The sequence below is a fragment of the Aulonocara sp. 'chitande type north' Nkhata Bay genome, linkage group LG3 (genome assembly GCF_057382095.1).
Source record: "Aulonocara sp. 'chitande type north' Nkhata Bay isolate Kocher_YH1m ecotype deep benthic linkage group LG3, A_spYH_male_GT1.1, whole genome shotgun sequence".
In the NCBI taxonomy this organism is placed as follows: domain Eukaryota; kingdom Metazoa; phylum Chordata; class Actinopteri; order Cichliformes; family Cichlidae; genus Aulonocara; species Aulonocara sp. 'chitande type north' Nkhata Bay.
In genome coordinates this window covers 3475858-3498978 of record NC_141346.1, presented here as the reverse complement: position 1 = coordinate 3498978, position 23121 = coordinate 3475858, and the positions used below count along the sequence as shown (strand labels likewise).

Below are 23121 nucleotides of genomic sequence, written 5' to 3'. Positions count from 1 at the left end.
ATGACTGACTTTAATTATTAAACATTCGCACATAAATAAGTGACGTCATATTCAGTACTTTTGACAGTTCACTCTTCGGCCGCTCCATCTTATTAGGGAAATTCCACATACATAAATGTAAATTTCAAAACTCAACCCCATCATTTAATTTGTTTTTGATTGAAATTGAATATTACTTAAACTCTCTTAAATTAACTTCCAATAAAAAAGGTTTCTCATTGATTGAAGTTCATCCAGAAATGTTTAACGAATGAGCTGTCACAACTTTCAAGTACAAAGTTGTTATGAAGTCTGTCACATTCCCCCCTTTTTTTTCCCTTTTTTATCCTTTATTTATTTATCCTTCTTATTTCATTGTGCTGTATATTGTTACTCTTATTTGCCTTGTATGTCTACTGTACAAACTGAACTGGAATGACTGACTGTTCGCTTTATGATTTCAATACAGTTTGGAAAAAAAAAAGCTTAAGCAGAGAGTTCAGCACATCCTCGGTAAGCCCGTCATGCTAATGGACGCTCTGCCTCCATTATTTACAGCTCTAATATATACACATAGCTCAGCAATTCTTCACATCACAGAGGTTCAAATATATATGATTGACTCAGATGGTTGATTTGCAGTATTCCTCACGCCTCGCTCTGGGACAGGGTGTGCCAGAAGAGGCAACGCCCCTCAGCGTGCAAGAGTACAGACGGCATTAGATAAGGAGACCTGGAGCACCAACAAGCCCACTGTTGATGCCGTCCTACGGGCCTGGGTTGCTCCACAGCCCAGGATCCAGGACAGCCCGTCCCTCATGTCCTCGATTTCAGAGCAGAAATGGAAGGGCCTGGCTTTGAAGGACTTCGGGGAGGAAAAGGGCAAAGGTAAATGCACCTATCGTTTGGACCACACCCTCGTTTGACAGCAAGTCAACATTTCTAAAGAGCTTATGATGACTTCCTGTTGCTCACAGGTGTCATCGCCCTGATGCCCTTCAACAAAGGAGACGTCGTCTGCGACTACCACGGGACGTGCATCACCAAAGCTGCAGGGAATCAGAGGCGGCAGTCAGGGTCTCTCTTCTTCTACAGGGACGAGTGCCACAGGGCTGATGCCACTGCGTCCCCCTGTGCCTGCCACCTGCACAAGGACTCCTATAGAAGGCACATGAACCATTGCCAAAGGAATCCAAACGTGAAGCCACAAAGGTTCACCATGAACTTCCCTGCTGGTCCTCGGGAGAGTGTGCTGTTCATCGCCCTGAGGGACATCGCGGTTGGAGAGGAGCTCCTGTGGGACTATGGAGTCTAGAGATGGCACCGTGTTTTATGTCCCATATCCTACATTTGGATTTCTGCCCACACCGACATGACTCCAATAGAGTGTATTTTATAATCAATAAAACTGTGTTTTTTAATATATTGCTGCGTTTTGTATAAGTTCAAACTCAAACTAAAGCTGTTCTGTTATATATCTTTCTCAGAGGTGAAATGCCGGTTGACTCGGTCCATCCCTGATGGAGTCTCCCATAAATCCTTTGGCTGGACATTTGACTTGTCTTTATTTTTCCTTTGTTTGATGCTTTGCTTTTGTTGTGTCTGACTTTTTCTGATTAAAAGGAAATTGAGCTCACAGGACACCATGTTGCCTCAGCTGATGCAGTCCTCTTTGCAATAATGTTTATTTCCAAAGGAATTTCTAGAAATTCAGAACAGTAAAATTCACAGAATGAATTAGAAGATAACTCTGATGTAGTTAAACTAAAATCCTCTGTGGGGGTTAGTATATAAACTCTTAACACCTAGTTAGCATGAATAAGTGTTGAATGATCAACTCCAGACAGATTTGGTATTCAACACTAAGTCAGAGTTAACGTTCCAACTCTCCAATAAGAGTTAAATTAACTTATAAAGACACTTTAAAAGAGCTGAAATCAAATCTGACAGTCTTCATTTGGACATGTTGGATTTGCTGTGTGGTAAGGCACCTGGGCCAGATGGCTTTCTGACTTTACAAAACCTTCCCAGAAGAAAGAATATTTCCACTTATTAACATGTATGTAGAAGCATATCACACGGAGGCTCTCCACCCACTGTGAGACAGGCAGTGAGTACTGAGAAACCTGCTAAACCTGCAGAACACTCATCATTTAGAGTCTGACGGGGGTTGACACTAAAATACTTTAAATGTTTAGCATGAAGATCAGAGCCTTGGATCCCACATTTGATTCGCTTTGTACCAAAGCATCAAGGGTTTCACAATATAAGAAGGGTTCTCATATAATTCATGAGAGATGTGATGCTAACGATGCAGCTTTATTATCACTGGACGCTCGTCAGGCCTCGGACAGAATAGACTGGTCAGATTTATTTAACCTTCTCCCAAGATATGGATCTGGAAATCATTTTCTCAGATGGGTTCAACTTTTGTAACAAACAATAAGATAAGATAAGATAAGATAAGATAAGATAAGATAACCTTTATTAGTCCCACACGTGGGAAATTTGTTTTGTCACAGCAGGAAGTGGACAGTGCAAAAGTTATGAGGCAAAAATTAGAATACAATAAGAATAAATACAGTACACAGCTGTACAGAATAGAATAAAATAAAATACTATATACAGTAGAATAAAATAAAATAAATATACAATAAGATAAAAATAGAATACAAATACAAATACTATATACAACTGAGTAAAAATACAACGATGACAGAAAGGATTATTGCACTTAGTATTATTGCATATGTATGGATGTGTGTGCTTGATCAGTTAAAGTCTTTATTATGGAGTCTGACAGCAGTGGGGAGGAAAGACCTGCGAAATCTCTCCGTCCCACACCGTGGGTGCCGCAGTCTCCCACTGAAGGAGCTGCTCAGTGCTGTCACAGTCTGCTGCATGGGGTGGGAGACGTTGTCCATCAGGGATGACAGCTTAGCCGCCGTTCTCCTGTCACTCACCACCTCCACTGGGTCCAGAGGGCATCCTAGAACAGAGCTGGCCCTTCGGATCACCCTGTTCAGTCTCTTCCTGTCCCCAGCAGAGATGCTGCCGCCCCAGCAGACCACGCCATAAAAGATAGCAGAAGCCACAACAGAGTCATAGAAGGTCTTCAGGAGTGGGCCCTCCACCCCAAACGACCTGAGTCTCCGCAGCAGGTACAACCTGCTCTGCCCTTTCCTGTAGAGGGCGTCTGAGTTATGAGTCCAGTCCAGTCTATTGTTCAGATGAACACCAAGGTACCTGTAGCTGTCCACAGCCTCAATGTCCATACCTTGGATGTTCAGTGGTTGCAGTGGAGAATGCTTGTGCCTGCGGAAGTCTACCACCAGTTCCTTGGTTTTACTATAGTTTTAATATAGTTTTACAATAGTTTCTAAACCTGTCACATTGGAGCGTTCCACTCATCAGGGGTGCCCGTTATCTCCAATGCTATTTATTCTGACTATGGAACCTCTGGTGATGACACTTACAATGAGAGCTGTACTATTTGGTTTCCAGTTAGGAGATCGAGAGCAGAGATTGGCCCTAGGCCCTAGACTGGCTGTCTGTTAGCCAAGTTGCAAAATTAATGCTACAAATGGAGCTATTTAGACGATTTTCTGGCTATAAATGATTCAAAATCCTCCTCCGTCCTATTCCTGAACAAGGATGAAAGGTTATGCAAAGTTTTTATATTGAGTCACGTCCTCTGCCTCCTCCAAAAGAATCCTTTCAGAAGTTAAACGATATCTTTAATTGGTTAATTTGGAATAACAAAGGTCCTAGATGAAGACTTGGCTTGTTGTACCTGCCATATGAAAGAGGGGGTTACAATTCTCTGATCTTAAACTGTATCACTGGTCTGCACAGGTGCGCTCAGCCACGCTCTATTTTTCCACTGAGACACCTGCAGCCTGGATAAAAAGTGAACAAAAAACAGTGACAAACCTTCAGTTTGATATAATTTTATTTTATTTTAAAGTTTCCACTTGACAGAAATGTGTTTTTGTTTGAGATTCCCGAGGTTCGCACGGTGTCATCCTCCTGAAAAGGAAACACCTTGTGGCGTCAGGTGAGCTTCAAAAGGTGCTGTCAGTCACATGACCCTGAGCCTCAGCAGGAAGTCTGACCCCTTCATAATAAAAGCATGTTCTTCACCTGCACTAATCAGGCTGAGAACACGCTGGGCTGGAGTCACGTGATCGACTTGTAGTTCAAACACAGCTGTTTCCTTTCCTGAGTTCTTATCACATCTCCTAAACACATTTCCTCCACCTCACAACGTTTCTAACAAGGAAAAGTGCTTAGGAAAGGAGGTAGGAGACCACTGAGTGTATGTGAACGTGAAGGGCTTTTATTGTGAAATGCAGGGTAGGGAAAAGTTGTTCCGCACATGCGCAGTAGAGATCCTGCGTCAGCAGAGACTAGTCAGTTTAATAAGTTTGATGATTTGTTTAAAATACAGAACAAAAGTAAACAAAGTAGGACGGTAGGGCATCATGGCGGCTTTATGAACGGTAAGAGGCGGGAACACGGGGGCGACGGTCAGAGGGAGGACATCAACAGGAGGAGGACCGGAAGCTGTTTGAAAGCCGTGAGCGGGAGTTTGTCAGCAGGGGGAGAAACCGGCACCCGGAGCGAAGACATGGACCCCCTGCAGGAGCTCCTGGACCGGGTCAAGCCCAGCACCGAGGCGGTGAGTCCCAGTCTGACCCTGTTTGCCCGAACTGAGCGATAAATAACAGTCTACGTACACGCACAGCCCTGCGTACGTAGACTGTCTGCGTCATGACGTAAGGCAGAGCAGCAGCCGATCGCTGTTTCGAGCTAATTCTATAGCAGAAATCCACACAGAAAAGAGAATATAAGGATGTGAGCCTGTTTTACATTTATTATTGTGACCTCCGACCTGCTGCTTTGTTTCTTTAGGAGTCCCTGTGGTTAAAGAACATCTTCACCTCCATCTCTGAACACCTGAGTCCTGTGGTGTGTAGCTCCGCCCCCTCGCAGACAGGTGAGTTCCTGTTTGTTTGAAACAGCTGGCTGATAAATCAGCTGTACTTTAAATCCTTAATGACGATGTCCATGTCTTTTATGAAACCAAATACTATTTAAACCATTATTTAAACAGTGAAAGCAGGGCTCACCTGCCCTCACAGGTGTCATCAGAGCAGTCCAGTGTGTAGATGTGAGTGTGGTTCAAAGGTCAGAGCCATGAAGGTGACCGACTGTCAGTGAGGAACAGGGAGGACTAAGAGTCTGAGGATGAAGAGCAGCTGCTTCCTCAGGTGGTCCCACCTGTTCACACACCAGCTCTGGTGTCCACTTCAGGTGTTCTCAGTGGGCGGGGCTTCAGTTGTTTATGTTTGTGTTTACCCTTTAAACTTTGTTTTCCCAGGTAACCACGGTGACCTCAGCCTCTTCGATCTGAGCATGTGTGCGGTGCAGGCGATCCAGCAGCAGATGTGTGTGGCCCACAGCTTACCTGTCAGCTACAGGTAACGCCCGCTGACATCATCGCTGTCGCAGGTCACGTGACCTGGCCTTACCGCTGTCCTCCCGTCTGTCCGCAGGCTGCTGTCCGTCTCCCAGCTCGTCTCCCAGCAGCACCTGGCCTGCGTCAGCAACCTGTCCTGGAGCACCAATCAGCAGAGAGCCTGGGTCAGGGAGGCGGAGCTCGCCGTGCCGGGTCAGAGGGCGCTGCCGAGGGTCAACCTGCTGCTGATTGGCTGTCTGAGAGAAGGCCCTGACGGAGAGTACAGGCTGACGGACGCCAGCGGCAGCGTCATGTGTGAGGTGAGTCAGAGGGGGAGGAGCCTAACCTTAACCCATCGTCCATCAGCTGGTTAGTTCTCAGGAGCTTCTTCACAGCAGCGTCACTAAACCGGATCTGGTCAGAACTGATGGTAACGAGGTCACAACAAACTGCAGGTGTTCATGTGCAACGTGAATGAAATCGAATTCCTCTTTAATTCAGCTCATTCTCTGTGCAGGGACACAAGTGCTGATAGAGTCTGGTCATCACACGCTTCTCTGCTGATGTTTACATCAGCATGAAACAAGCAAACAAGCTCAACAGCTGACTTTCATTTCTGTAACTCAGAAACATCAGGACTTGTTAAATGTGAGCTGTGTTTATATGGATTCACTTAGCTGATCGATAAGTAAGGATGTAAAGACAGAGTCTGTCAGCAAGTGAGTAACTGTGCTGGCACAGACGTGATGACAGCAGAGCTTTATAAAGATGTGGAGCCTCCTCCTCACATAAAGTATACAGATAGCATCACCTGCAGTAACCTGACAGATTACAGTCAGACAGCTGCAGCAGGCTCAGTGTGGTCCTAGCATCACCGCACGGATTAATGACTCACAGTACTTGAAATGTGCAGTTCTCTTGTGTTCTTATTGCTATTTATTCTATTCTTCCCTTTTCTATACTCTGTATTTGTATATGTGTATATTTCTGCTCACCTTCTGTAACTTCTGTCGGTGCTGGGCTGTTGGAAACCGAATTTGCTGGAGGAACGCAGCCGAGGGATCAATAAAGTTTCATCTAATCAGATCAGATTAGATTAGATTAGATCAGATCTAATCCAATCTAATCTGATCTAATCCAATCTAATCTTATCTAATCTAATCTAATCTAATCTGATCTACTGCAGCTATAAAACAAACGGCATCACTGCAGATCAGAGCTGATGAAGCTGTCATCATCAGTACAGGCTTCCAGCATCCACCCAGGACACACTCCGCCTCTCTCTCACCCGCGTCTCTCTCTCTCCCTCATCCAGTGCCTGTCTCTCTCGCCCCTGTGGCTCGATCGTCCCGTTTTCCTCCCTCACTGGAACTACATCCCCCACAATGCATCGGGCCAGGAAGAGGCCGCAGGCTTCTTGGAGCTGATTGGCTCCCCTGTCCTGTTGTGTCCTGGTGCTGAGCAGGGATTGGCTGCTGCTCCTGGAAGGGTGGAGCTAAGCGGAGCGGTGGGAGTCGGAGAGGCCGGCAGGCTGCTGAGGCACAGGTGGGTCACATGACCTCTGAACTGCAGCGGAGTTTCTGAGCAGTGTGTGTGACAGATGTGTGTGTGTGTGTGCTCCAGGGTCAAAGGTCAGCGGCTGAGCGTGTTCGGAGAGGTGGGCTCAGTCTGCCCTCTGCTGGCCGTGGCAGGAACGACCTTCTTTTGCTTCACGCTGACGGATGAGTCGCGCTCGCTGCCCGTGCTCGTACAGGTACCAGCTCTCTGAGGATGATGATGGTGAGGAGGGACGATGAAGCTCAGTGTGTGTGTGTGTGTGTGCAGGACAGCAGCCGGCTCAGCTGGATCCAGCGTGTGTGTGTCGGGCAGAGCGTGTGTGTGACAGCTCTACGTGTGTGTGCGCTACGAGGCTGGAGAGGAAACAACATCCTGTGTGTGACGAAGCGCTCCGAGCTGCACGCCGACTACACGCACACACAGGAACACACACAGGAACACACACACTCTGAGTCCCTGCTGTCACAGCCTGCTGAGGACGACTGTGAGGAGGCGGAGCATGAGGAGGTGGAGCTGGACCAATCAGCTGTGAGGATAAAGCAATCCAAAGTCATCAGCTACCAGGTGAGAGTGCTGTGAGCTCTGATTGGCTACCACAGGTTTGTACCTGTGTGCTGATTACTAAGCCTCCTCTGCTGTGATAGGGCACGGTGACTGAGGTTGTGAGTGAGGGGGCGGGGCTCTACGTGCTGGATGGGAAGGTGGGTCTGTGCGTGGCCTATCAGCCGGCGGCGAAGAGGAAGCTGAGGGCGGGAGACAGAGTGGAGGTGAGTCACATGATGTGACATCATCATGCCCGTTTGTGTTCGTGGCAGCCACGACTAATAAAGTTTGATGGTTCCTCCTCCTGCAGTTGCATCACGCCCACTTCCTGTACCGGCCCTGCCCGGACTTCCCTCCCAGCATGCTTTGCACCTGCCTGCGCTCCAGCCTGAGGGTGACGGCCTTCAGCAGGGCGGGAGGCTCGCCACCCGACAACCGCTGCCCGGGAGATGGGGCGTTACCACGGTTACTGCTGCAGAGAAACACAGATGTGTCCGATTACCTGTGGACCTGTCACCTAAGCTCGCAGCTGGCACACAGGTGAGGCTCCACCCACCACCACCTGTCCACAGTCAGAGACAGCAGAGCCTAACCTTTGTCCTCCTGTCCTCCGCTGGCTCTGGCTTGTTTCCTGGTCCTGGTTCTGGTCTTGGTCCTCAGTCTGGTCCAAGGTGTGTGGAGGCAGCAGTGTGTGTGCTTGCTGTCCTGGAGGCTGATGGAGACTCTGAGCAGAGCTGGAGGACGAGGACGCAGAGACATCTACGCTGAGATGCTGGACGAGCCTCACACCTGTCCTGTGACGCAGGTAGGTCCCACTCTCACCTGTCTTCCTTACAGGTGAGTGTGGAGCATGCTCAGTGTGCTCTGTGTCCCTGCAGTACAGCGTGTCCTCGGCGGTCCGGCAGTACCTCGGTGTGTCGGAGCTCCTGGAGTCCCTGCAGACTGGCTGCTGGTCTTCGGCCCCTCTGAGCTCTCTGCTGCCCCCTGATGGCTCCAACCTGACCTCCGCCCAGATCAACGGGTTCCTGTCCTGGTCTTGCAGGACTCTGTCCTCCGAGCCTCGGGGTGGAGACGCTGTCAGGTAAGGTGACAGCAGCTCCCACATGAAGTCATGTGATTACGTACCAATGGTTTTTGCCGGTTTGTGTGTCAGGCAGCGCCCCCTGCTGCTGGTCGGCGTGCTGGAGCTGCCGTCACAGACGTCTGAGTTCAAACACTCGATGCAGCTCAGAGACGCCGCGGGAGCTGCAGCCTGCGTGCTGACGGAGAGCAGCGAGGAGGAGGAGGGAGCGCAGAGGGCGGTCTTTAACAGCGCCTGGATCGGTACAATGCACGCACACAGACACACACACAGGGACACACAGCTTTATTCTTTAATGTGTGTGTGTGTGTGTGTGCTGCAGGTTGTCTGGTGGGTGTGGTGCAGTTCACCATGGTGACAGAGAGATTCCTCCAATCAGATTTCCCCTCCTACCAACACCTGGACCAGGACAGGTTCATCACACACAAACACTGCAGGTACACACACACACAACCTGCAGCATGCTGACTGCTCATTGGTCCATTCTGTGATGTAGGAGGGCGTCTGATTGGTTCAGGGTGTGAGCTTCCTTCCTGGTTGTAAACATTATGAGTTAAATAAAGCTGGGTTCAATTCACAGGGTTTACCTGCAGTTCTCTCTGGACCACCTGCACATCCTGAGTCCATCTGTTGCCATGGAGACACACCTGAGACACAAGGGGGAGGAGCCAGGAGGGGATGTCACTGCCAGGAAGCAGACAGTAGAAGAAGAAGAAGAGACTGCTGGGAGTAAGAGGAGGAGAAGAGAAGAAGAAGAAGCCAACTCCGGCAACCCCTGGCCCTGTGTCTCCATGGTGATCAGGGTGGAGCAGAAGGAGGGTGTGTCCTGGAGGAATACAGGGGCGGAGGCAGAGGATCAGGAGGCAGGGCTCAGACTGTGCTTCTCAGTGAAAGCTGCTGTGATTGGTCCAGTGGTCAGCTGGAGGCGGGACCCAAAGAATGAGCCAATGACAGAGAAAGAAAGTGAACAAAAGCAGGAGAGAAAGGTGAGAGACGCACCTGTGTGTGTTTACCTGAGCTCACCTGGATACACAGTTACGTGTGTGTGTGTGTGTGTGTGTGTGTGTGTGTGTGTGTGTGTGAGTGTGTGTGTGTGTGTGCGTGCGTGCAGGTGGTGCTGGCGTTCTCAGGTGTGTGTACGCGGTGGTTTCCTGTCCTCCAGCCTGGATGTTTCTACAGACTCATCGCGGCTAACACTCAGGTATCAACCCAGCTTTGATGATGTCACTAAGGGGCGTGGTCAGAGGTTGGCCTCATCGGTCTCTGCTCTCTGATATTAGTACACATGAACACGTTTTTCAGCTTTAACTGTAGTTGTTCACACACTGAGGTTAATTATGGAGTTCCACAGGGTTCAGTGCTTGGACCAGTTCTGTTTACATTATACATGCTTCCCTTAGGCAGCATCATCAAAACACAGCTTACATTTTTACTGCTATGCAGATGACTCCCACCATTCCTGTTTGTGGGGAGTTGATCTGACCTGAATCCTTGCAGCTGATTGGCCCATGTGTCTGTCAATCAGGATCCCAGTGTTCTGATTGGCTGTGGAGTTTCTGAGCGCAGTGGGGTGGATCTCCATGCTGAGTCGACCCTACAAGTCAGACGTGGTTGGAGATTCCACACTCTGACACGCCCACTGCTGCTGCCCACCTGCAGACAGGTAACACTCGGTTTGCTCCCCGTCTTCCTCCAGGACCCTTAAACTTTTTTTTTAGAGATTGACAGACCATGTGACTTTCACGCATTGCATTGTGGGTACAAGTGGCAACAAATCAAAACACTGCATCAAGCGCTAGCATTTCCAGCACTTTGGGGTCCTTCGGGACTAAGTAAAGAATACAAATACAGGCCATTTACCGTTTATTTAGCTGTTGTTAAATATTTTATCTCCTGTACAGGCCAACACAATCTGTTTGTTGTTTCAGGTTGTAGTGTTACACAACATTTTCAGATCTAATATAAATAAAATGAGTGTTTTGTAATTCATTCAATTTATTGTCTTTATTTATAACTGGCATCATTGTTTCATTCTATTATAGAATCTTACAAGAAAGAGGCAACATTGTAAAAATCCATCATTATTAGCTGCTTCCTGAAAAACAAATCAACAATGCAAAGAAAAAAAACATTGCTAACAACAAACTGGAAAACAGTTATTCATCACTTGCTTGCTTCAATAGAACCCTTGGGCACATATATGCAGACGTTTCGTGGCTGTTTCGATATCGCTCTCTCTCTTAACCAATCAGATCTGGCTGTGGTAGCAGCTTTAAACTCGGTATGACCCAGGCTGATAGAGGGGCCAGTCTGGATCACATTCCTGCATTTTGTTTCTGGTTTTCCTACAAAACACAACAAACATTAGCCCGCAAAGCCACAGTGAACAAAGCAGCATAGCAACGAATTCAATTCAAATCAATATAAGACTTATTTGTAACCTACATCATCAATCATGTTGTGATAAATTACGTAATAACTCCAACAGAAGACTTAATAATAGAACACAGTTAATAATACAGCAGCTTCTTGCCATTTTTGTGTTTGTTTTTATTGTTGTAACTGTTTACGTGTGAAAGCCTGCGTGCGCTAGTACCGCTTGCCACTCGTTCCCACAATCCTTTGCGGTTTTACCCCTGAATGACGTCATATTTTTAATGTCTCTTCTCTGTGTTTTCAGGCCGTCCCACCCACAGTCTTGTCCGTCTCAGAGGTCTTAGACTGCAGGTAAACTGCTCGTCCCTCACTGAGTCGCCCCCTGTGGCCATCTGAGGAACTGCAGCTGCACACACACTCTCTTACTGGTGTGTGTGTGTGTGTGTGTGTGTGTGTGTGTGTGTTTCAGCTCAGAGCTGGTGTGTTTTCAGGGTGTGGTGTCTGAAAGGATCAGTGTGAACAACAGGACCGCCCACTCTGGACACACACACTCAGGTACAAACACACAGGTGGTTTGTGTATCAGGCTTTTTCTGCTGTGAAGTTGTAACATGGGGGTCTATGGGGGCGACTCACTGCTGCCTCTGCTGGACACTAGAGGAACTGCAGGCATCAGTGCTTCAGGTCTGAGTCTCAGGTCTGACTGTTAGCTGAATGTGTGTGTGCAGGTGTGCGTCTCACTCTTTGTGACCAAGCTGGGAGGAGTCTGCAGGTGTACCTGGACTTAAGCCACACCCCCTACCCACCTGGCCTGTTGCCGGGTAACACTCTGCTGTTGTCTGGTTTCCAGAGGAGGCTGTCCAGGTGAGACACACATAGACAGGCTTATAAAAGTTTGGACTCTTTATTTGGACTCATTTCCAACAATGTCAGCCCCAATAAAGTTCTGGATCATCTTGCATCAATAGGCTGCTGGTTTTCTTTACTGGTTTCAGGTGTTACCAGCAAAATAGTTGTTTCATCATCTGGAAATGTACCCAGATTTATTTATTTAGACAGAGATCTTGACCCCCCCAATGTTCAATACAAAGTCACGCCCATGGTTACGTACCTGTGCGGTTTACCTGTGTGTGTGTTTCAGGACAGGAAGTGTGTACTGCACGTACTTACCTGTCAGCTCCATAACTGTGGTCTCCCTGGGAGACACCAGGTAAGTTTACAGGTAAAGTCTGGTTCACGTGTTTGTCGTGCTGTTGTTTATTTGTTTGTTTGGTTTCTATCAGCTCGGCCCAGCCTCCTCCTCCTGCTCCCATCATGCACCTGGGTGAGTGGGCTCTGAGCAGCAAGCAGAGGTGCGCTGTGGGACAGGTCAAAGGTCACGTGGTGTGTTTCCTGTTCCTGCAACTGCAGTGGAGCTGCTCGCTGTGTGGCAGCGTGTACACACAGGTACTGCATAAAATACACACAGTGTGTACAGGATGTGTTTAGTGTCAGTTTCTCAGGTGCAGTGAAAGTACTCAGAGTGCTTCATGTGTTGTTAGCGTGTTGGTGGCGTGTTAGTGTTGGTGCAGTAAGTAAAGTGTCGTTTTGGAGGAAACTGCTCACGATTTCAGGTGTGTGTGTTTACCTGTTGCTCTCTCTCTCTCAGGGCTGCAGCAGCTCTCAGTGTCACTCGACCTCGTCAGTGTTTCAGTCCAAAGCAAAGTAAGAGCAGCTTCCTGTTGAGCTCACCTGCTGATACGTGTTAATCACCTGGATGAGTCAGGTGACAGTCACATGATCAAACCATGTGGCTCTGCTCTTCGATCAGGCTGGTGATCGATGACGGGACAGGTGAGGCTCACGTCTGGTTCTCAGCTGCTCTGGTTCCTGCTCTGCTGGGATTGGCTGATGCTCAGTGGGAGGGGCTTCAGAGAGCACTCAGGGTTAGAGGTCACATCAGAGTCTTCCCTCGTGGGCAGAGCCAGGTCAGTAGCACCTGTCAGGTGTATATGTTTACCTGTCACAGGTGAGTCACGTGCTCATCGTCGTCTTTAGACTTTATTTTGTCTTTAAAAATTTAAGATGAGGCTTTAACTTTGCTCTGATATTATTCTGTTATTATATGTTACCTTATATATGTAATCAAAGTAGTTGAATTAGAATACTGCTGTAGATCATATTATACCCTTTAAAATAGAGTGTGTGATCTGTATTAGTTTAGTTCTCATTATACTTTTGAGTTAACAGAACATATTCACATATTAGTTCATTAGATAAATGTGCATCACTCTGTATCCTTGATCTGCTGGGAATGTGTTACACTGTTTTCTTGACATGCTTAATTGTTGAATCATGAAGAGAAGGTTGTAAGCAGGAGACTCTGTGTCTAAAGACAGGGGAGATAGACAGACCACATTCCACACCCCCACCTTACAGAAAGCAGAGAAACAACTGCCGAGGTCATAACTTAGGCGCTGTAACAGAGAAAGAATGTGATGTTTTGGCTTTTACGACTAGCTGGGGGCCACTAGAGACTATAAAAAGCTGAGCAACCCGTCACCATTTTGAGACATGTGCCTGACCCTCTGGTAGCATCTCTCCCGTCCGGACGTTGTAATGCTCTGACTGTTGAATTGTATGCAAATAAATGATTGTTGATTGAGCATATATACACCGAGTATTGTCCCTCCTTCAGCCCAAAGATTCAAAGAACTGCGTGTTTTCAACACCTGTCACAGGTGAGTCACGTGCTCATCGTCGTCTTTAGACTTTATTTTGTCTTTAAAATTTAAGCTGAGGCTTTAACTGTGAAAGGGCACATCCTGTTTGTATCCTGGTAACAGCTCCGTCTGCTCACACCTTACTGCTGAACTGGTTTGGGGGCGTGGCCACTTCCACCTTTAAAAGTCTGTAGGTGTGACGGACCCACGCTGGGCTCACGTGAACAGGAGGGAGGGGCCTTACAGCCGTGTGTTTCAGCGAGACTCAGGTCGTGCCCCTGACTCCACCCACTCGACCTGATGAAGCAGCAGGTGGTGTAGTTCTGAGGGTAATCAGGGCTGACTGTGAATGCCACACCTCCCACATGGAGGGTGGAGACCACAGGGGAGGGGCAGGACAGCGAGAGGCATTTAGGACTCGGGTCACACCAGGAGAACCCACAGGGCCCCTCCACCCACAGGTGGAGCTGTGTTAAAAGACCCTGCAGACTGAAACGTCCTGTGGTCAGAGGAGGTGAAACGAGAAGAAGATGCAGCTACAACCCAAAGAACAGCGTCCACACAGTGAAGCACGGTGGGGACGCTGTGGGGGGGCCACCACAGAGAGAAACAGGCGTCCTGCAGGACGTTTCCACAGGGCCGAGCCGTGAGTCTGCAGAGACATAACCTCTGTGTCTGTCTCAGGTGTGTGACGGGGACGCTGACGACTTCCTCCTCCACTTCCTGTTGTGTCTGTGCAGCAGCGATGTCATGATTCGGCCGCTCAGCCTCACCTGCAGGAAACGCACCAACCAGAGACCAGAAGGTAACCCCACCCTCACACACCACCCTCACCACCCTGACTGCAACCTTCAGAGTGTGTGTGTGTGTTTCAGAGGTGAGGAGGTTCACTCGAGGAGACAGAGAGTTCCAGACCAGACTGGCTCCTCCCCTTCAGCTCACCTGTCTGCACCTCCACCCTGACTGAGCTCCACCTGCTTCGTTCTGACTTCATCTGTTCTACGTGTTCGTACAAATAAAACTTTATTGTTCCTCCTGTCACACGGTATCTCACCTTCACTGACCCTGACGCTGGTGATCAGGGTCAGAGGTCACACGAAGCTCTCTGGGTTTAACAGGTCATGTGACCCTTCTACAGGAAGTGATCCCTGTGAGTGGCGCCCACATTGGAGACGTTCTCAGATGGTGATTCATGAAACCTAATTGGTAAAACTAAACACTGAACGTGTTTCGGTTTGTTTACAGAGGTCAGACGGTGAAAGCTTCAGCCTGACCAGGAAAGAATCAGTCCTCTTTAAATCACACTTACTTTAAATGAATTCCTCCTCACCTTCATGTGTTTTGTATTATTGCATCTTATACTGAAAGAGTTCATCCATCGACACATTTGAATCCTGCAACATTTCACCGTGTCAGTTTGTCATGAATTGGACTATTTTAGGATTTCAGTTCATCTTTCCAATAAAGCTGGCAGCTCTGAAACAGCTGTTCTCTCTGAGGCTGTTTTGCATGTAAATAAAAGTGAAATAATTAAATGTTCTGTGAACAGACCGTCCAGTGGAGCTCCTCAGGGCTCTGTGCTTTCACCACTTTGTTTTCTATGCTAATGAGTGTCAGAGCACGTCAGCATCAGTCCTTCAACATAATCACAGCCTCTGATGAAGGTGTTCAAATGTGGCTTTTAATCCAGGTTTACACTTAAACAGTCTCCATGAAACGGGCCTCTGCCCTCATTCATCCTGGAGATCACTCGTCTAAACCAACCAACATAAAGAATGTGATGTTTTCAAAGCAAACACGTACAAACAGTTGTTATGGATACTAGAGATGGACCGATCCGATATTACGTATCGGTATCGGTCCGATACTGACCTAAATTACTGGATCGGATATCGGAGAAAAATAAAAAATGTAATCCGATCCATTAAATATCACGAAAGCACCTCACAAAACTTGCAACACGCCGTAACTCGCCTCAGAACGTTAGCACGTCGGAGCAGTATGCATCACGTGATAGAGCGGCTGTGGCATGCGGGACCTGTCGGTGGTCTGGATAGCATTTGGAGCTTCGCTAGCAACCCGGCATTTCATCTCCGACAAAGTTATCCCCGAGAGAAGTAAAGCAAGTGTGTAAGTCCATCTCTGAATGTTTGTAAAGCATTCCTGCGTTAAGCTTAACAAGCGATATATGGAGCGACTGCCTCTCCGGCTGCTACTTCAATCATGAAACTGCTTAATGATCAGCTGATCGGCTTTTCTGTCGCGAGTCCGTCTCTCTTGTTTGTTTTTGGCCCACTTTGCACCAGAAAGAGGAAACCAGCGGCTGAACAACAGCAGCACGTTTAAGCTTGATCAGCTGCTGTTAGAATTTATTTAATATTACTTTCTACTCGAGGATCTTTTTCTACGTAGCTGACGGCTGGTAACTGTGCAGGGGCGGATCTAGCAAAGTTTAGCCAGGGGGGCCGTAGGGCATTAACTGGGAAAAGGGGGCACAAAGACATACTTTTCTTTCTTATTCTCATTTAAAATGTCGAGCTTTTAATAAATAATTATTTGACACCCAAAGTTTTAATTTGATGTAAAATGAATAGAAGTCAATTACTGTATATAGTGACTATTAAGTCTAATATATATACCCTAGTAAGCTATAGTACTTTTTCCTTTGGGAAGGTACCATCTGTGCAGTCTGCAATTTTGTTGAAGAAAGATGTTGAATCTATTTAATATTTCTTGAAAAATAATTGATTTCTGTGTATTTTTTTCACACTGCATCAAATTAAGGTTGATTACGTCGATTAAGCATCATGAGGTGGAGCGTGAGGGGTGGTTCCCTATTTTTTATTTATTTATGTTGTTGCTGGGAGTTGGAACCCTATTAGTTAGGTTGCTTAATATTTACGCTAAGTACTCTTTAAAATACCAGAATAGGGAGGATGGTGTAGGTTTAAGTTTATTAGATTGATCAGTATTGCTGAACTATGAAATATTTTTTTTGTATACAGGTATAACAGAATAGCTTTAGTGTAGTTGTTGTTTTAAACTTGAGTATGAACTTGCAGACTTGCAAAATGCAGCAAGATATTTAAAAAACAGTTTTGTTGATTAAAAAACACTATATCGGATTCATATCGGTATCGGCAGATATCCAAATTTATGATATCGGTATCGGTATCGGACATAAAGTGGTATCGTGCCATCTCTAATGGATACGATTAAATTTAGGAGCGATGATTCGTGAAATCCTACATGTGTGTTCTAACATGCTTTAATGATGGCACGAGCTGACAATGAATAACATAAAGTTAATAGTTAATCTGCAACAAAACTTTTTCACCGCTTCAGTTTTTGGTCTTTTCCACATACGGTTGTTGTTGTCATGGAAACAGAAACCAATCGGGCCTTGGATGGACGTCGGGAGTTCTTAACAGCAGCTCGTTGTTCATTCTGATGTTGTTTTTTAATTATATTTTATATTTAATATCATATATTGGCCGTTTTCAGCTTTATCTGAAGGGCCACAGGTCAGACTCCACCTGGGCCTGCCGCTCTCAGCCTCACTCTGAGGAAGCCCACAGTCTGTCACAGTGGAAACTACACCGGGGGACCCCATCCTTGGGGTGGATCCATTTTTGTTGTAGCGTGTTTTGGGGTTTAAAAGCCACAGAGACGCGGTGCGTAGAAAAAATGCATTTCAGCTGTGCTGATGCTCCTGACACGTTGGAACGTTGGGTTGTGTTGCGTGGTTGAGAGGAGGCGGCAAAACACCTAGCAGGCTAGTCGGAAGAACACACACCCACGCTGGTATCGGTAATCCACGGTGGTTCTTTAATACGCCTTCTTCAACAACCATATAAAAGCCCGGCTGAACGGCTGCGGCTCAACAACATAACGCCCAGCGTTCATACAACCCAAGCGTTGCAAACAAAACAAGAAGAAAACGTAAATCCGTCCCTCGTTAAGCAGAAGCGTGCAGGCACGTGTCCTCATAATCCCAGAGAGAGAGCAGCGGCACAAACTGATGACACCATCAACCCTCGACTTGGGTGTCTTAAAGGGACACCGCACCATAGTGGCTGTCACAACGTATAAGACTGGGGAAACCTGCATTCAGCTGGACCTGAAAAACACTATGTCCAGATAAACACAATCAACTTTTGGAGAAAAATAAAAGATTCTTCATCAGACTAACAACTAAAAACATGACACTTACCTTAACAGTATGGGCTACATCAAATATATTCAAGACCGACAACAACACTTCTCACTGCTGCTAATTTTAACAAAACTAAACAAAAAGTAGAAAAAGGCAATTCACCAAGTCTTGAAAAGTAAAACTGAAAAATAGAAACACAGAATAAAACATCCATCCAGATCTTTACCACCAACAACATAAAATCTATCTTGATTAAATGGCCTAATTCTCCAATAAATTAGCAATAATAAAGTAAGAAAAAATAAGACATTCAATTTATGGACGCTCAAATTAACAAAGCGACATTAAACGCACCTCATTGCCTGCCGTAGCGTTCTTCGCAGCTGCACTTCACCTCAAAGGTCGGTTAATACATCGGATTGAACTTAACCAAAGTCCAATTAAAGGAAAATAAATGTTTCTAACAAATACAATGAAGAAGATTAAAATAATTCACTGTCAGTTACTGTCGCTGTGAGTTTGACGAGGTCAGCTGCTTCATTTGGTTCTGCCTAAAGTTCTCTCAGTGATCCAGTGTTTATATGATAAGATACGTGTTTAATGCAGAGAGTTGGAATTACAAGTTGGTAAGAAGCTTTTTAACAAAGGTTTGATTTAAGCTTTAAGTTCAAAGGTGAAAGAAATTTCACATTTGATGAAGGAAGATCAAGGCTAACAAGGACATAGGTCAAAGGTCAAAATAAGGTGAGAAAATATAATAGATATATATAATCAATCAATAAGGTGAAAATATCAGATAAAAGGGTTTTTTTGGTTATAAGGAATAAAGAGGTCAAAGGTCAAAACAAGAGACACTGGTAGAGACCTCAAATCATTGTTACTGAAGAAGGAGGAGTTCTTTAACAGTACGACATTGATAGAGTTTGTTTGTGTGTTTGAGAGTTCAGACTGAAAGGGAGCGCACAATCGTGTGTGTCTGCAGCTGTTGTGTTGTTGCTGCATCGTTGCCTCAGGGGGAAAGTTGTGTGTGTGTTATGCAGACTAGCAGAGACTGCAGCTGTCAGCAGCCACACACACTTTCTATTCTTCAAATCAAATCACAGTGAAACATGTTCACTGACAGCTCAGCTTCAGCATCGTCTTCATGCTGTGACTGCAGCCGTTCAACTCTGTTTGTCTTTAACCCAAATCATCACAACATGCAAATATAATCATCAAAATGATGTGACTGGAAGGATGCAGCAGTCTGTGCTCCACCTTTCTCCTCCACACCTGCAGGTGGAGAACATGGATGCATGAATCTCTACAGAGTTCTTTGAATATTATCCGTCTCATCAGTTTTCAGTGAACAAAACTCCTCACAGAGCCAAAATAAGCAGTTTGTATCCAACATAACTCAGCTGGACTCTGATGCTCCGTATAACAGCCACACATGAGTCTGGATTCACTCAAAGCATTGAACAAACTTTATTGGAAATGAAGCTTTTGGACATTTGTTCTCTGATATTTGCTCTTCAGCTCGAGTCTCCATCAGTGGGAACATTTCCTGATTCAACTTTTCTTCTGTTCAAATCAAACTCCATGAGAATCAAAGTGTGAATCAGAGTCCTGATGATCAGATTCTATAGAAACATGGAGACTGTAGAGGATTTACACTCAATATGTTCATTTGTTCCCTTCAAGAAAAATCAATCATTCATCAAATAAAATCAGTTGTTGATCAGTTTGATTGACAGGACAGATGATCAGAGGTGCAGAGTTTTTACCTCCATCATTAGGATAGGGACAGAAGTATGGGTGGAGTCTGTGAGTGAAGGAGCAGCCAGTAAAGGAGTAGATCAGAGCTGCAGCACCTACATCATAAAAGGAGACCAGACCCTCCTCATAATCCACAAACACCCCCACCTTCTCAGGACCAGGATGAAGACAGAGACAGACTGGAGGACCAGCAAGAGCTTTGTACTCATTTCCATTTCTCAGCCTCACAGTCCAGAAACCATCCTGAGGACCTGCTGTGATTTCTCCCTTCCTGTTGATCGACTCTGTGGCCACTCCTAAATCCCACTCAGTCTTTCCTTTAACCTGAACCTCAAAGTAAAATCTGCCTGAAGAGAAACTCTGCTCTCCTAAAACCATACCATAGTAAGAAAATCTCTCTGGGTTGTCTGGAAGTTTCTTCTCCACATCACTATGATAAACTTTTTTTCCATCATCAGACAGGATGAGATTAGGATGAGCTGTATCAGGATCCAGAGTCACATCCACCTCATGCTGCTGCACCCTCTGCAGCTCAGCCTCAAACAGCTTCTTCTTCATGGGTTTCCAGACTGTCTCCTCCAGCTGAGCCACAGCTCTCCCCACAGTCCCCTCATATGATGGTGGATGAACTCTGACCTCTGTCCAGTCCTTGCTGGGTGGAGCAGCTTTCAGGGAGGAGAAGCTTTGCAGGAGGTGGAGGTGGTCTTCAGAGCGTGAGAGCTGCTCCACCTCAGAGCTTCTCTCCATCAGCTCAGAGATTTCCTGTTCCAGATCTTTGATGAGACCTTCAGCCTGTTTCTCTGTAGCTTCCTGTTTGTCTTCGATCTCCTTCATGAGCTCCTTCAGGCGTCTCTCAACAGACTCCTTCAGAGCCGTGAGGACCTGAACACCTTCTGCTTTCTGTCTGTCTGCAGCATCTTTACTCATCTTCACCGACTCTGTGATCTCCTGAATCTTCAGTCGTCTCTTCTGGATCATCTGCTGAATCTCAGCCTCTGTCTTCTCCAGCTCTGCCTTCTTTCCTTCATATTCTTCTCTCAGAGGAACAAACTCGTGGTTCTTGTGGTCTAAAACAGGGCAGAGCATGCAGACACATGTCTGGTCGGTCTTACAGAACAGCTGCAGAAGGTTATCGTGCTTCGTGCACATCCTGCCTTCCAGGTTCTCCACAGCATCAACCAGCTGATGTCTATTCAGACGTTTCAGTGTCAGATGAGGCTCCAGGTGAGTCTGACAGTAGGAGGTCTGACACACCAGGCAGGACTTCAGGGCCTTCAGTCTGGTTCCAGTGCAGACGTCACAGGGAACTTCTCCTGGTTTGGCAGCTTGTTGCTCTGAGCTGCTGCTGCTGGCTTTCTGCTGAGCTTCACGTCTGAACTGAGCAACCATCTCAGAGATGAAGGTGTTGACCCTCAGCTGAGGTCGAGTGTAGAAAGTCTCTTTACACATGGGACACTGACAGCTCTGATTCATGTCCCAGTGCTGACTGATGCAGGTTTTGCAGAAGTTGTGTCCACATGGTGTAGTGACTGGATCAGTGAACACATCCAGACAGATGGAGCACAGAAACTGATCTTCAGATCGCAGATTGCTGGCAGCTGACATGTCTGCACTCTGAGGGAGAAAGAAGAGAAACATTTGATTCAAAATTCACTTTAAATTTCATTTTACAAAGAGAGAAACAAGCGTCAGTAGTCTGAGGAGCTTGGAGAGAAAAGCGTCTGGACTTCTTTGAGTTTCTTGAAGACGTTTCATCAGAGAAGCTTCTTCAGTTCTCAGAGTAACTGGTGGAGACCCAGCAACACACTCAGACACAAACTGGTTCATCCAAACACAAACCTAACATCGTAGTGTCTGCTGTACAGTGCAGCGTCCAGATGGACAGGATCAACGTTTGGGGATGAAGATAAATACAGTCGTTACAAAGATGTGAAATTGTTTCTCTGTTTTACAGAAGGTCCAAGATTCATCCAGATCATTTGTATACTTGAATAAATCAGTTTGTTGGATATTTTCCATCAATCACTGTGAAGTAAACTTCGACCTTGTTGGTGACTGAATACTTCTTATTGTACGTCCAGATCAACGAGCCATTAATATTAAACAGTGACTGTTCCAGTAGAGCTGACAGTGAGGAGGACGATGAATCACAAACCTCAGAAATGTGTTATTAACTGTTGATCCAGTATTTTAATGGCATTGATGAGAACATGTTTATTCAGAGGTGTCTGTATATTTGGTCCATTTGTGCGTCAGTAAAAACTGTCCTGTTTTCTCTCACAGATACTGGAACATCCTCACAAACTCAGGATGTGGAAGAAGATGAACTTTCCCAGTCACTCGCTGGGATACATCATTCATGTTATTCTGGATCCTCAGAAAACATTGATTTATTTTTGTGTTTCACATATTTGTTTGTCCAAATCAAAGATTGATGTTAGTAGAGAAGAAGCCACCATGATAAAGCCTGTGTGTGAAAACGAGATCAGTGGATTTGATCAAAATCCCATTTAAGGAGGAATTCTGTCCTCCAGTTTGTTTAAATAAGCTTTGGGATTAAACAGCATCATCTATGTTTGTGTCTGATGACATGTTTGATCCAGGTCAGCTTGAATATCACAGCTGATGTGTGGAACTCTGACATGTTTAAAGCCTGATTATCAGGATGATTCAAACACATCTGTTTAAATAATGAGATTCATGTTTCCACACAAAGTTATAAAGTGCAGCATCGACTGTTTTCTGAATGATTGAGGATCATCTGTGACTCTTACAGGATACACTAAGTCAGATAATCTTTGTAAAATGTGTGAATGACTTTTTGAAGTACTGACCAAAATCTGCTGGTTTACAGTATCAAAGGCTTTATATCAATAAAGAATAAATAGGTGTTTTCACGTCTGTAATCCTTAGGATCAATCAGATCCAGAATCAATCTAAGAGGAACAGGAAGTGATGAATAACCAGGAAGTGTGGAGTCAGTCTGAAGTCCAGAGCACAGCCTGAGTCCACAGTCCTGAGCAGGGCCACAGTGAGACTGAAGCAGCAGCTCGATGCTCCTACAGTGGATCTGTGGTTACATGAGCAGATTTCTATGGATCCAGTGTGACTGTGATGAGTCCTGGGGCCCGTTCTTCGTACGTCGCTCACTACATCCAAGATCAAATGACACATCCAAGACCAAACCATCGCGCTAACCGTGAGCTCGCTAATCCGGTTCTCCGAACACACCTGCCGTTGACGATTAATACAGCTGGACGCAGTAATGTGACATCACTGGGTTTCGTAAAAGGGGCTACGCATTGATAGTAGAAACATTGATCGGCAACCCGCTGATTGGTTGGCGAAAATGTCGAAGGAGCGCGCTCGGTATTTTCCGGCAGCAGAGCAAGAACCCTTGAGTGAGGGATTTCAGGAGTTTCAGAGTTTAATTAAAACGCAAGGGAACACTGCAAAGGCTGCAAAAGCAAGGAGAGAGGGCTGGCAGAAAGTTGCTGACAAATCAAACT

General features: G+C 46.1%; 3 protein-coding genes across 9 annotated transcripts; 2 read left to right on the top strand and 1 right to left on the bottom strand.

Moving 5' to 3' along the window:
• Positions 1-444: 444 nt before the first annotated feature.
• Positions 445-1604, top strand: LOC147333537 (N-lysine methyltransferase KMT5A-A-like). Its single transcript, XM_086286422.1, has 3 exons — positions 445-492; positions 622-867; positions 957-1604. Exons 2-3 carry the CDS (start codon positions 798-800, stop codon positions 1292-1294), a joined length of 408 nt encoding a protein of 135 aa, XP_086142548.1. The 5' UTR covers positions 445-492; positions 622-797; the 3' UTR covers positions 1295-1604.
• A 2750-nt stretch (positions 1605-4354) lies between these two features.
• On the top strand, positions 4355-22518 carry LOC147333535 (CST complex subunit CTC1-like). 7 transcript variants are annotated; one of them, XM_086286269.1, is made up of 26 exons: positions 4355-4660; positions 4894-4978; positions 5363-5462; positions 5538-5760; positions 6756-6985; positions 7064-7193; positions 7265-7561; positions 7642-7764; positions 7851-8080; positions 8201-8345; positions 8419-8621; positions 8694-8863; positions 8944-9058; positions 9202-9607; positions 9733-9822; positions 10147-10284; positions 11302-11348; positions 11467-11552; positions 11725-11860; positions 12138-12206; positions 12280-12442; positions 12645-12700; positions 12807-12963; positions 14383-14503; positions 14574-14848; positions 14944-15249. In XM_086286269.1, the coding sequence occupies exons 1-25, from the start codon at positions 4358-4360 to the stop codon at positions 14663-14665; spliced, it is 3915 nt and encodes a 1304-aa protein (XP_086142395.1). In that variant the 5' UTR covers positions 4355-4357; the 3' UTR covers positions 14666-14848; positions 14944-15249. The 7 variants fall into 7 exon arrangements, with proteins under 7 accessions (XP_086142395.1, XP_086142394.1, XP_086142393.1 ...); XM_086286272.1 differs by adding an exon at positions 5096-5252 and having other exon boundaries at positions 4618-4660; positions 14383-14848; XM_086286273.1 differs by adding an exon at positions 5124-5252 and having other exon boundaries at positions 4623-4660; positions 14383-14848.
• LOC147333536 (E3 ubiquitin-protein ligase TRIM21-like) lies at positions 19411-21934 on the bottom strand. The gene has a single exon (XM_086286367.1). It carries the CDS (start codon positions 21248-21250, stop codon positions 19547-19549), a length of 1704 nt encoding a protein of 567 aa, XP_086142493.1. The 5' UTR covers positions 21251-21934; the 3' UTR covers positions 19411-19546.
• Positions 22519-23121: the final 603 nt, after the last annotated feature.

Coding starts and splice junctions, on each gene's coding strand:
- LOC147333535 (XM_086286267.1), top strand. CDS start 4,358: ATGCGCAGTAGAGATCCTGCGTCAGCAGAGACTAGTCAGTTTAATAAG. Junction 6,986..7,063: donor GGCAGGCTGCTGAGGCACAG/GTGGGTCACATG, acceptor TGTGTGCTCCAG/GGTCAAAGGTCAGCGGCTGA. Junction 8,864..8,943: donor CTTTAACAGCGCCTGGATCG/GTACAATGCACG, acceptor TGTGTGCTGCAG/GTTGTCTGGTGGGTGTGGTG.
- LOC147333537 (XM_086286422.1), top strand. CDS start 798: ATGTCCTCGATTTCAGAGCAGAAATGGAAGGGCCTGGCTTTGAAGGAC. Junction 868..956: donor CGGGGAGGAAAAGGGCAAAG/GTAAATGCACCT, acceptor TGTTGCTCACAG/GTGTCATCGCCCTGATGCCC.
- LOC147333536 (XM_086286367.1), bottom strand. CDS start 21,250: ATGTTTCTCTTCTTTCTCCCTCAGAGTGCAGACATGTCAGCTGCCAGC.